Source organism: Lepus europaeus, chromosome 13 (assembly GCF_033115175.1).
Source record: "Lepus europaeus isolate LE1 chromosome 13, mLepTim1.pri, whole genome shotgun sequence".
Taxonomy (NCBI): domain Eukaryota; kingdom Metazoa; phylum Chordata; class Mammalia; order Lagomorpha; family Leporidae; genus Lepus; species Lepus europaeus.
This window is the reverse complement of record NC_084839.1, coordinates 12,422,472-12,436,548: the sequence shown is the minus strand read 5'-3', so window position 1 is coordinate 12,436,548 and position 14,077 is coordinate 12,422,472. Positions and strand designations below refer to the sequence as shown.

General features: G+C 41.3%; 1 protein-coding gene across 1 annotated transcript in view; it reads left to right on the top strand.

Moving 5' to 3' along the window:
* The window catches only part of NBAS (NBAS subunit of NRZ tethering complex), a 427,776-nt gene that overhangs the window by 365,114 nt on the left and 48,585 nt on the right, over positions 1–14,077 (top strand). Inside the window, exon 48 of the mRNA XM_062208974.1 lies at positions 3,922–4,117. Within this exon, the coding sequence (XP_062064958.1) occupies positions 3,922–4,117 (196 nt within the window). The remainder of the gene's footprint in view (positions 1–3,921; positions 4,118–14,077) is intronic.

Below are 14,077 nucleotides of genomic sequence, written 5' to 3'. Positions count from 1 at the left end.
GCAGCTTCCAGCTGGTGTTCAGGACTTCAGCTTCCTGCCGTTCTACCTCCCCCTTGGCACTTGGGTGGGAATTGTCAAAAATCAGTTTTATGTTATGTGAAACTGGCCTGGCGTCAGAGCCAGAAACACACTGCAGACTTCTTTCCCCTGAATTACAGTTGGATAACTTCCAACCCCCTCTTAAAAGCCCTTAGTCTGCCCCAGCCTGGGCATGTCTTTTGCCACTAACAAGGTTTTGCTGTTCCACTGCCCAGGAAGTCCTTTGTCCTTCCCGGTTCGATACAAAAGCTCCTCAAAGATGCTAGTTGTCATTCATCTAAATAGTTATGTGCTGCACACTGAATTATATGCTTTACATTTATTTTATGATTCTGTTGGCTTCTCAACTCCATGAGGAAGGTGTTGTTATCCATCTACATTTTACAAAAAAAAAGGGTCCTGCGGTTCAGAACTGTTAGTGACTTCTTGGTCAAAGTAGTGCTGTCAGGGACTGGAAACTGAATCTGGGCCCGACCTCTGTGGAGTGTAAGCTTGCAGAGATGTCAGCGGCACCGTTTTTTAGCCTTGTTCTCGGTCTCTTGGTCACCTAGGGGAGAAAGCCGGTCCTGCTGTAGCCCCCTCCTCTAGTTTACCACCCACACATTTGCGCTTTAAGCTCTTCCTGAGTGCTCTGTGTTTTTATGTTTTCTTGATATTCCTTGTCTGGATGATATTTTCCCAGCTTGCCATTTTCAACATTCTGATAATCTTTTCTGTTCCTGCTGCCACCTCTGTGGAACCTTCCCTGATTCTATTTACTCTTCCTCCAAGATGATTGTTCAAATTTCTGTTATATTAGTAACTTGTATAATGGTCACTTTTGAAGTTTTTCTGTCTCGTTGTATTATTAATTCTTTGAAGACAGAGACCACATAATTTTGTATCTCTGTATTCAGCACAGACTTAGTGTTTGATGACATTGATAACAATGATTGTGTTTATGACAAATGAGGGTTACTGTTTCTCTGTGCCATATACTGTGCTAGAAGTTTTTTATTCTTTATCTTGGTTTCACTAATTCCAGGAGACAGACTGGAGCTGAGCCAATCTGAAGCCAGAAGCCAGAAGCTTCTTCCAGTCTCCCAAGTGGGTGCGGGGGCCCAAGGTCTTGGGCCATCTTTTACTGCTTTCCCAGGCCATAGCAGAGAGCTGGATAGGAAGTAGAGCAGCCGGGACTAGAACTGGCGCCCATATGGGATGCCGGTGCTTCAGGCAAGGGCGTTAACCCACTGTGCCACAGCGCTGGCCCCCCAAAATCCAAGTATTTAAGTCAGTGAACATACTCAATTTTGGGAAGGGGGTAAAAAGCCTAAGGTGTTTCCATTCATTGTGTGTGTGTGTGTGTTTAATGATACATGTCTATGTGGCACTGTGTGATTCTTTGGGTACATGTGAACAACCAGGATAAATATGTCTGTCTTCTCAAACATATTACATTTCTTTATGGTGAAAACATCCCACATCTTCTGTTGATTTTTTTAACAGATAAATGTACAGTATGGTAATATTATCTATTGTCACCCTACTATGCAATAAAATCCCGGAACTTCTTACTCCTATCTAGCTGTAACTTGGTACCCATTGGTCAAACTTTTCTCACAGCTCCCTATCCTATTCCCTCCAAAGATTGTGGTAACCACCTATTATATCCTTAATTTCTCTGAGATTACCTTTTTTTTAGACTCTGGATATGAGTGAGATCATTGGATACTTGACTTTCTGTTTTGCTTCACTTAGCATAATGACCTCCAGTTCCATTTATGCTGTAGCAGATAACAAGATTTCATCATTTAATGACTGAGTAGTATTGCATTACATCTATATACTGCATTTTATTTATTCATTCATAAGTAGATGGACACATAGATTGTTATTATTTCCTGGCTATGGAGAATAGTGCTGCAATGAACATTGAAGTGCAGATGTCTCTTCAATACTGTGATTTCATTTTCTTAGGATATATGTGCCTAGAGTGGGATTTCTGATTTCATGGCAATTCTATTTCTATTTTTAGCTTTTTGAGAAACCTCCATAAAGTTTTCCTTAATGGCTGTTTTGTATTTGTACCAACAGTGCAAGAGTTCTCATATCTCTGTATCCTTGCCAATGTTTATTATCTTTTGTCTTTTTGGTAATAGCTGATCTAACTGGAGTGAAGTGATATTTCATTATGGCTTTGCCTTGTGTTACCCTGATGTTTCCTGATGTTGAACATTTTTTCTTGTACCTATTGGCCATTTGTATGAATTCCTTTGAGAAATGTCTGTTTCAGTCTACTGCTCATTTTTAAATTGGATTAATTTGTATTTTGATATTGAATTGTATGAGATCCTTTTATATTCTTCTCATTAAGTCCTTTGTGAGAATGTAGCTTCCGAATATTTTCTCCCATTCTGTAGGTTACCTCTTCACTCTTGATTATTTCCTTTGCTATTTAGAAACTCTTTGGTTTGATGAAATCCCATTTTTATTTATTTATTTTATTTTATTTTTTTTTTTTGCTTTTATTTCTGATGTTGTAGGGATCTAATCCAGATAATCCAATGTCCTAAAGTGTTTCCCCTATGTTTTCTTGCAGTAGTTTAAAGTTTCAGGTCTTTTATTTAGGTCTTTAATCCATTTTAAGTGGAGTTTTGTACATGGTGAAAAATAAGGCTCTAATTTTATCTTCTGCATGTGAATACCCAGTTTCCCCAGCACCACTTAGGGAAAACACTGTCCTTTTACCATTGTATGTTCTTAGCACCTTTACCAAAGATAAGTTGGCTAAAGATGGTGTGACTTAAGCCAGGTAGTATAATGCCTCCTACTTTTTCTTTTTGCTCAAAATTGCTTTGGCTATTTGTGGTCTTTATGGTTGCATACAAATTTTAGTAATGTTTTTGTTGAATTTTGTGAAAAGTGTCAATATATTTTGATGGGGATTACATTCAGTCTGTATTTTGCTTTGGGTAGTATGGACATTGTAGCAATGTTGGTTCTTCCAGTCCATGTACTTGGAAAGTCTTTGCATTTGTGTGTGTGTGTGTGTGTGTTGTCTTCAGCACCTTTCACCAATGGTGTACAATTTTCACTGTAGAGCTTTTTACCTCACCAATTAAGCTTATTCCTAGTAGATATTTTGTTTTGTAGCTACTGGAAATGAGATTGATTTCTTGGTTTTCAGAAACTTGCTACTGCTGTAAATAGGACAGTGCTACTGGTTTTTGCATATTGACTTTGTATCCAGTAACTTTGCTGAGTTTTTTTTTTCTTCTTTTATGCTGACAGCTTCCTATGGAGTCTTTGAGATTTTCTATTTATAAGATCATATCATCTGCATACAATGACGATTTGACTTTTTTCTTTTTATTTCTTTTTCTTACCTAATTGCTCTGGCTAGGACTTGCAGTACTATGTTGAATCAAAACCGTGAAAGCATCATTGTCTTGTTGCAGATCGTAGTGATTATAAGGTTAGCTGTTAGCTTGTTATACAATACCTTTATTATGTCCAGGTGTGTTTCCTGTATATCAGCTTTGTTCAGTGTTTTTATCATGAAGCAGTGTTGAATTTTACCACGTCTTCTGTGCTTACTGAGGTGACCATGAAGTGTTCGTTCTTCATTCTGTTGATGTGTTTGGACCATTCTTGCAGCATTGTGCTAAATAGCATTTGATCTTGGAGACTAATCTTCTTCGTTGCTATTGGATTCCATTTGATACTAGTTTCTGGAGAATTTTGGATATATATTCATCTGGAATGAAGTTTTCTTTTTGTTGTGTTCTTGTCTGGTTTTGGTATCAAACTAATGCTGGCCTCATAGAATGAGTCTGGAAGAATTCCCCTTTCTTATGTTTTTTGAAATAATTTGGGAACACTCTTCCTTGGTTTGCCTTACAGGGAGGAGTTGGTCTCACCTGAGGACCTGCTGGAGTGGCTGCGCCCTTTCTGTGCTGACGACACCTGGCCGGTGCGGCCCCGCATCCAGGTGCTGCACGTCTTCGGGCAGTCGTTTCACTTGACAGAGGAGGACAGCAAACTCCTCGTGCTCTACAGGACGGAAGCCATTCTCAAAGCCGCCTGGCCCCAGAGACAGGTAGGGGAGCACCTGACTGGGGCTGTTCACCTTCTAACAGGTATTAGATGTCAGGGTTATTAGTTCTGTGTTAGTGAATATTATGTTCAAGTGAATCATCAGATTCCAATATATTTGTCATTATAGCCATTTCATCATTGACAACAAAGGTTTTTTTTTTTTTTTTAATTCTTTACATGTTTCACCTTGCATATGCATTGTAGAAGGTGTCTCTCTCACTGAGCGTGAATGCATTGTTTTTCTCGCTGTAGCAGGGAGGATTGCTCAGTGTGCGTTAATTATAGTAGCTTACCTCTTAGGAGAAAAGCTGATGTGAATGAAATGCAATGTGTGGTTCAGCTGGTTCATCTCTTCCATGCTCTGTCTTTGCACAAAAATGCCATCCCTTCTCTGTGCCTTGATGAACATTATGGAGCAGAGATAAAAGATCTTAATGTCTCCAATCTCTCCTGCAAGGCTCACTCAGTCTCTGCTCTCTGGAATCATCTTCCCTTCCCTAACCATTGCAAGTTGAATTCTTTATCTTTGAGCTTTAGTTATCTATTTTTATTATTAAATTGTTGTCTACCCATTACCCTGAAAACCCTGTTCTTCTTTAAATCCCTCTAAGTATGCTGTGCACACACTCAAATACTTGTTGATTCAGTAAATGGGAGTACTGATTTCTATATCAAAAAAGTCATTGGCTATTGAAGGCTGAAATTCTAAATTGATGCATCGTAATGACACAGAATGTAGGAGCCATCCACCTCAAGTAAGTGCTTCAGAGTGAACCTTGAAAACCAGGATCTCTTAGATTATCTCACTGGCTGTTTCCTGACAATCTGCCTCCAACTCATTGTGCCTTTTTTTTTTTTTTTTTTTAGTAATTTATTTTTATTTATTTCAAATGCAGAGTTACAAAGAGAGAGCAAGTGGGAGACACAGAGGTCTTCCATTTTCTGGTTCACTCCCCAAATGGCTACAGTGGCCAGGGCTGGGCCAGGCCAAACCTAGGAGCCCAGAGCCCTGCATATGGGTGCAGGGCCCAAGGACTTCGGCCATATTCAGCTGATTTCCCAGGTTCATTAGCACGGAGCTGGATTGGAAATGGAGCAGCTGGGTGTTGAACTAGCACCCATATGGAATACCAGCATCACTAGCCCCTCAGTGTGCCTTCTGATTTTAAAGATTTGTTTGTATTTTTATATTCTTAGTACTTCTTTTGATGAATGATTAATCTGTTCTTTTAAAGAGTTAACTTCAAATTTTAAGAATATGTGGGAACTCATGTGAGAATATCTGTTCTTATTTTTCTCTGTGAGAGAGATAAATACTATTTTTATTCTTCCAAATTAAAGAAAAGGAGATGCAAAAAGTATGGGTTTCTCAAAGATTCTCTAGTGTTGTTGCCAAAGGCTCCGTCTCTGGGGCCTTACCCACACATTAAGTCTTCATGCTTTGTCTGAATTACATCAGGAGGCCACTCACAGGAACACAAGTGAAATGGATGGTACCATGTTCCAGGGATGAGAGACTGGACGTTGGAGGTGTGCTTGTTTTCAGCAAATGTGGAGGTCCCCATAGTGTCCCTGAGGTGAACCCTGTACCAGGGCACATGGTGTTTGCGTGTGGAACTTTTGGTTCTGCCTCTCAGCCTGAAAAAAGTGGACAGTTACAACCATCCTGATCTTTCCTGACACCACCTCCAGCTTTCAAGTTACAAGCTTGCTTGATTTCATCTTCCTGAATTCCTGGAGCCTGCCAGGGTGATGAGGCTGGTTGCTCTGGCTGGAACCTCACCTTATGCCATATCACATCTGATGTGAAAATTGAAAATTTTACCCAACTGTGAGGAAGCCAGGAGGAGGGAGCACACCCATCATAGCTGTTGTTTTGAAACACTATAACATACACTTTGATATTTGTGGCCAACCTCCTCATAAGTGATATAGGTATCACCACTGTTTTTTTTTTTTTTTTTTTTGACAGGCAGAGTGGACAGTGAGAGAGAGAGACAGAGAGAAAGGTCTTCCTTTTGCCGTTGGTTCACCCTCCAATGGCCGCCGCGGTAGCGCGCTGCAGCCGGCGCACCGCGCTGTTCCGATGGCAGGAGCCAGGTGCTTCTCCTGGTCTCCCATGGGGTGCAGGACCCAAGGACTTGGGCCATCCTCCACTGCACTCCCTAGCCACAGCAGAGAGCTGGCCTGGAAGAAGGGCAACCGGGACAGGATCGGTGCCCCAACCGGGACTAGAACCCGGTGTGCCGGCGCCGCAAGGCGGAGGATTAGCCTGTTGAGCCACGGCGCCGGCCACACCACTATTTTTTTAAGCTTTTCTCAAAGTTCCAATTACTCAAAGAACAAGTTGTAACTTTTGTATGATTTCAGTTATTTCTGAGACTTTAATTTTGTTATAGCTTAAGCTTTTTTTCCAAAAACAGGAACTAGGGCCACTAAGCCTCTGTTATTAAGATTTCTTTTACATACACTTTTCTAAATTGACTTGAGAGGATTTCTGTGAATGCCAATTCTCTCTCATTTTTGGAGTCTGTAGGTCACGCTGCTGTTCACCAGTATTCCCCCTGTGCTGGGGCAAACTTGTTCAGGCCCTTTAGAAAAGATGTCTCTTGAAAGCTATAGGATGAGGACTAAGACTTCTGCCCCCCTCACTTTTTTTTTTTTTAAAGATTTATTTATTTATTTGAAAGTCAGAGTTACACAGAGAGAAGGAAAGGCAGAGAGACAGGTCTTCCATCTGCTGGTTCACTCTCTAAATGGCCCGCAATGGCCAGAGCTGCACTGATCGAAAGCCAGGAGTCAGGAGCTTCTTCCAGGTCTCCCACACAGGCGCAGAGGCCCAAACACTTGGGCCATCTTCTGCTGCTTTCCCAGTCCATAGCAGAGAGCTGGATGGGAAGTGGAGCAGCTGGGAATAGAACCGGTGCCCATATGGGATGCCAACACTGCAGGCAGCAGCTTTACCTGCTACGCCACAGCGCCGGCCCTGCCCACCTCACCTTTTTTATGGTCTCTCCTCTGTACTTTCCCCTTATATGTGAACAATTTCCCTGTTCTTGGGAGCTAATGACCTATTTTCTTAAATCTTTGTTAACTGGTTTAATTATGGTAATTAAGTAATTAATATAAACTATGGCCCATAGTTTAAATTTCTCTTAAATTATTATTTCTCAAAAATTTGCCTTACCTTCCACAAATCTCTATACAGATCCAGGCACCTAATATATATATGTGTGTGTGTGTGTGTGTCTCCACTCTTTTTCCAGCAGTTTTATAGTCTTAGGGAAGATTCTTAAACTGTGTGCCTTGGCTACTTGGTGTGTAAAATGGAACTTTGAACAAAGGGAGGAAGAGGATGGTTTGCTTGCCTCATCTGTCATTTCTTCCACACACATTAAACTATACTCTTCATCTCCACGTCTCAAATGCCTGGAGGATCCTGAAATGTTGACTGTATGGGTGTGTACTCTCTTCACTTTCTCCCCATCTCTGTTCATTCTTGGAGCTGCTGTCGATAGTGTTAAGGATAGAGACAGATTCTTACAGAGTAAAGATAAGAAAAGATCTGATATTGCAATGTTCAGTTACCCAAAAATGTGGGGCTGCTACTTTCACTGTGGCTGGTAATCCTCTTAGACAGACTTTGCATACATCAAAGAAGGACTTAATATTTAATTATCCTCTAGGTGCCCAAAGTAGTGGCCCCACAAATCAGTGTGTTGCTGGGAAACCAGCCAGCTCCTGCAAAATTGAACACAGTCTCTGGCACCTGATACCTCGACTGGTTCTCAGCGAGACAACAATTTCTAGTTTTCTAATGATTGGTTAACAGAATTAAATATTCAGGAACCTTCATTTTTCAGCAGTTTGAGAGGCTTTGGGTTCTGTTCTGGAAGTGTGTTCCAGCTTGGAATGGGGGATGGGGACCATCAGGGATGAATGTTGTGTTAATCCCCATGTGTAGTTTATCTGCATTTCCCAGCTTTTATAATTTTCTAGTTAACTGGTGCATGAAAACTATGGGTCAAAATATTGATATTTCCTTTTAAAAAATTTCCTATCTCATCACCTCAAAAATTTTTCCTGTTTTACGTAAAAGCAACATGAAGCTTATAGTTTGCCTTTTAAAATTTCACTGAGTTTGTGATTGTAAATGATCACCAGAAAGAAGTAGTGTAAGACAACTTCCAACCTCATTACAAATTCTTCTGTTTTACCTATTTTAAAAGAAATTTATTCTTATCTATCTGAAAGGCAGAGAGAGATAGAGAGAGAGAGAAAGCACACAACAGAACTCCAGCTAGGGCTCCCATGTGGGTGGCAGGAGCCCAAGCACACATGACATCATCTGTTATTTCCGAGTGTGCATTCCTTAACAGGAAGTTTGATCCGAAGCAGAGTATCCAGAATCAAACTGGCACTCCAGTGTGGAATAGAGACTTCTCCAGTGGAGTCACCTGCTGCACCACAAGGCCCAGCCCTATGTTGGCCACTTTTAAGCATGCAAAGACAAATTGACCTGTCTGATCAGAGATTGATTTGACTTCATGTGGTGAAACACTAAGAAAAAAATGCACTTTCACATCAGACAGAACTTAAAGAGCAATAACAAAATTTCAGTATGAAGAGTTATATTTAGTTTTTTACAGATATTTTTTAAAAGGTTTGTTTATTTGAAAGGCAGAAAGAGAGGGAGAGAGAGATCGATCTTCCATCTGCTGGATCACTCCACCAAATGATTGAAACAGCTGGGGCTGGGTCAGGCAGAAGCCAGGAGCCAGGCCTCTGTCCAGGTCTCCTCTGTGGGTGTTAGGGACTCCCGTGCTTGAGGCATCATCCGCTGCTTCCAAGTGTGTTAGTGGGGAACTGGATTGGAAGCAGAGTAGCCAAAGCAGAAATGCCGTGTAGATTGCAGACATTGTAAGCAGCAACTTAACCCAGTGTGCCCCAGTGCTCACCCCACCTTCAAATAATTTACTGTCACCTTAAATGACTTCAGAACAAGGCTCTCTGACATGATTTGCTTAACCAAATACAGGATAATAATTGGTGTTAAAAATATATGTGCATATCAGTATAATATATGCTTAAATAGCCATGAAATCATGGATTCCTAGAACTAGAAGAGATTTTTAAAAGCATACCAATTTGGTGGTCTTATTTTATTTTATTTTTTTTAAAGATTTATTTATTTGTTTGAAAGTCAGAGTTACACAGAGAAGGGAGAGGCAGAGAGAGAGAGAGAGAGAGAGAGAGAGAGAGAAGTCTTCCATCCGATAGTTCACTCCCCAATTGGCCGCAATGGCCGGAGCTGCGCCGATCGGAAGCCAGGGGCCAGGAGCTTCTTCCAGGACTCCCATGCGGGTGCAGGGGCCCAAGGACCCGGGCCATCTTCCACTGTTTTCCCAGGTCATAGCAGAGAGCTGGATCGGAAGAGGAGCAGATGGACTAGAACCCGGTTCCCATATGGGATGTTGATGCTTCCGGCCAGGGAGTTAACCCACTGTGCCACAACACCGGCCCTATTTATTTTATTTTTTTTAAAAAAGATCTATTTATTTGTTTGAAAGGCAGAATCACAGAGGCAGAGGCAGAGAGGGAGAGAGAGGTCTTCCATCTGCTGGTTCATTTCCCAATTGGCTGCAACGGCCAGAGCTGGGCCGATCTGAAGCCTAGATTTAATGCTATCACTTACTACTACCTCGCCTTCATTTATTATATGATGTGTTTCGTCTACTGTTAGACTACAGATTTCATGACACCAGGGATTTCACAGACTCTCAATAAATATTTGTTTATTAAATATTAAATCTTAGAAAACTTGTCCAAAGTCACTATTCAAATGGTAAGTCCAGGACTCCTGACTTGGAGTGTGATGTTCTTACTGTTAATTGTGAAAGATTTGACCATGCTGCTATAACATGATTTGCTTGGAATAATGGAAAGATTCCCTGACAAAGTGGCTTGGTGTTTTTAGATTGATACTGTTTTATATTAGTTTTCCGTACTTGCTGACTGATTTTTGACCAGCCAGTGGAAGCAACCAAGTTACAAGTGTGTTTGGCCAGATCTGAACAAGAGATCTCCAGTGTTAGATTGGAGCTCCAGATGTGTTTTTCCACATGATGACTGAAGTTGAAAGAATATCTGTATCACTTGATCCTGGAAATATTTAGAGACATAGAGAGTATCTCCCTGTGACAGAGGATTTTTTTCATGTAAGGATTTGCCCTCTTGTTGGCATCACTGGCGTCAGAAAAGGGGACAGTGGCGTGTTCACTTGGATACATGTAATCTCTAACATGATCTTGCAAAGTAGCTACCACCCAGTTTTAGATGAGGTCATTTGACTCGTTTAAAGTGACACAGCTTAGGAAGGATAAAACTGGAATCTCAAATCCTGTCGTATTCTAAAGCTTGTCTTCTTACCCCTGTACCGTACTTCTCCCATCTGTCAGGAAAACACATTGAGCACTAAGAGTTGAGTGACTGGGATACATAAAGCGCATCTGATGGGCCTTTTCCTCTTTCCACTGTTACTTCACGTGAATTGACTGATCAGACATGTGAAATCAGGTGTTTGAAAGAGACCAGAAAGCATTGTGTCATCTTTTTACATCTGTCACGGTCTTGATGCTTTGCATGGTATGTGTTAAATACTGCTGAATTCAAAGATTGAAAAATATTTTCCTAGTAACTGTTGTCAACTGTAAAAATCCTGATATTCTTCAAGCATATGCGAAGTGCCATGTACTATGCTACACTCTGGGGATGGAAATAGAGACAAGGCAATTAGTCATGAAGTGTTTGGGACCTTCAGCCACACATGGATTCAAATCCTAGACTGACCACTACTCTGTCCATTTGGAAAATTTAATGAATTGCTCCCAACCTTGGCCTCCTCATCTGTAACATGGAGATAATGTGCAGTTGTTGTGAGGATTAAGTAGGTCGTAGGTGTAAAGCTCTGATTCCAGTCTGGGTAAGTGGACCTTGTTGGCGTGTGGGCCTCCTCACCAGTGGAGAACGCAGATCTATAAACAAGAATTCACACCACAAAGTGTTTGGGTTTACAGTGCACAGGGTACAAGAGAGGGCCCACAGCCATTCTGTCTGGAGGTGCTGAGGAGAGACTGCTCTGAGGAGGTGATGCTTGCCCTGATCCACACAACTGGGGTGTAGTGTGAAGGCAAGAGATGAAAGCAGCAAGTTGAATAGCAGGTTGTGCAGAACTGCAAGTGTCTTGCTCAAGTCTTAACTTTGATGGAGTTAAAGTGACACAGAGGGTTTTCTCGAAAAGTGACATGATGGGGGTCAGCACTGTGGCATAGTGGGTAAAGCTGCTGCCTGCAGTGCTGGCATCCCATATGGGCACCGGTTCTATTCCCAGCTGCCCCTCTTCCAGTCCAGCTCTCTGCTATGGCCTGGGAAAAGATGGCCCAAGTCCTTGGGCCTCTGCATTCGCATGGGAGACGTGAAGGAAGCTCCTGGCTCCTGGCTTCAGATCGGCGCAACTCTGGCCATTGCGGCCATTTGGGCTGTGAACCAGCAGATGAAAGACCTTTCTCTCTGCCTCTCCTTCTCTCTGTGTGTAACTCTGACTTTCAAATAAATAAATAAATCTTTTTTTAAAAAAAGTGGCATGATAGAATTTGTGTTCTGGGAGAGGCCTTCTGACATTTGCATGAACAGTAGACTTTAGGAATCTGGTTGGAGGGATCCTAGTTAGGGGACCAAGAGGGGCTCAAATCACCTGAACTTGGCCCTGAACTTGGTACTAGCCATGAAGATAGAAGAGGGTAGGAAAAAAAGAGCTTAACTTGTTAATAGCAGTAGACTTGGTGACTGCTTAGATGCAAGGAGTAGAGGGGATGAGAAAAAGGTTTGATGCTCCTCTTCTTTTTGCTGAAGTGACTAAGTAGGAGGTGGTGCTGTTCAGCCATCTGGAACATAATTTTAGGGAAGTCCTGAGTATGTTTTAAATCTGAAGAACATTTTTTGGGGGGAGTGGCAGTGGGAGGAAACCTCTATTGATCCTTTTCACATTAGCAGACTTTCTTCCTAGCCTTAAATGTCTTAGCTAACAGTGGTCATTTCCTAGGAAGCAAATTTAGCAAATGTCAGAAGAGGAGGAGATTGACTCTTAGAGTGTCACTGGGTGCCCTTCTCCCAAGGTGAGGTCAGGTCTCAGCTGGGGTTGGTAATGGGGTAATTATATCCAAGTCCCTTTTGCTTAGGGGCCTGATGACCTCAGCCCTCTTGGGTTTTATTTGACACTATTGTGAACTAGTGAAAAAAAGCTGGAGGAAAAGAGTCAAGAAATATGTATAAATGTTGGGCAGTGGTGGGGAATGGACTAACTGGTTATAGCTTCTTTCTTTTTAAGCTTTTCATTTTGAAATAACAGACTTAGAAAAATGTTGCATACATTGTACAATCAATTCCGTATTCTTTCCATTCAGGTTTACCAAATATTAACGTATCAGATGTTAATGTCCAGCCTGTGGGCTGAGCATTGGACTTTGTATATAAATCATATCATTTAAACATCCTGACTGTCCAGTGGTTGATCTGTGACTCCATTCAACACATGAGCCAATAGACTCAGAGTGGTTAGGAAATTTGTACAAGATCTTAATTTGATGTAGAATAGTGAACTGCCAATACTAGTAGCCATCATGGTAATTCAGTAGTGACTCTGTCTTAGGTACATGTAAAGATGTGTGTGTCTGAGTATATGTTATACTGTGTTGTTATATTAGGCATTATATTATATTATGCTATACTATATTCTCTAACGCGATAGGTTAGGTATCATTAGCTTGTTTTTCATATGAATGCACTGAGGTTCAAAGAGGTAGTTTTACATGATCACACAACTATTAAGTAGCAGGGCCAACATGCAGATTTAAATGATATGCTGCAGTGAAAAGATTTCCAGCTCTATGAATTATTCTATTAATACTTCATCAAATTTAAATAAAAACATGTCTCATCTTTTATCTTCAATAGCAGCTCTTTAAAGTAAACACACATGTATCTGTAAGGGCTCCTTTTTATAATTGATTATTTGTCCCGGGGGAAAATTTTTTTTCTTAAAGATTTTATTTGAAGGGCAGAGTTAGAGAGAGATAGAGAGAGGTCTTCCATCCTCTGGTTCACTCCCCAAATGGCTGCAATAGCCAGCACTGGGCCAGGCCAAAGCCAGGAGCCAGGAGCTTTATCTACGTCCCCTATATGGATGCATAGGACCCAAAGACTTGAGCTATCTTCTGCTGCTTTCCCAGGCACATTAGCAAGGAGCTGGAAAGGAAGTGGCACAACCAGAACTCAAGCTGGCACCCATACGGGATGCTGGCTTTGTAGGCAGTGACTTCATCCATTACACCACAACACAGCCCTGGGGAAAAAACTTCTAAGGCAAAAATCTTCCCCCTTCTCATTTTAGCACAACGTATTTTCCCCTATGACATGTTTCGTTTTAAAAATTGTTTTATAAAAATATTTAGCCATGTGAAAATATAGATAATATGTTGACGTTACAGCAGAACTTACAGGGGCTGATTATAGAATTTTTTATTGTGTAATTTCTGTGTTTAGACTCTTATAAAAGTGGGTTGTTGTGAAAAGTGACTCAGCATTGGAGATGTTGACCTTTTCTGTGTGTTTTTTCACTTTTGCACCCCCAGATGTGTGGGAAGCCCAAGGGAGGATGAATTCTTGTTCTTTCACTGGATTCCCCATATCCCAAGGGTACATTTTCAGTGCTGTAGGAGGGGCTTTTCATGGCAATTGAGATTCAGTTATTCTTAAGCAATTTACAAATAGGCACTCATTTTCTTACTGTGCCTTAGGAGAGAAGCAGTGGCTAAAACTTTTTGTTCATTCCCAGGCCTAGAGCCAAAGGTAGGAAAGAGTTCTACCTCTCATTTCTTCATTCCTTGTCAGATACCCTTTTTAC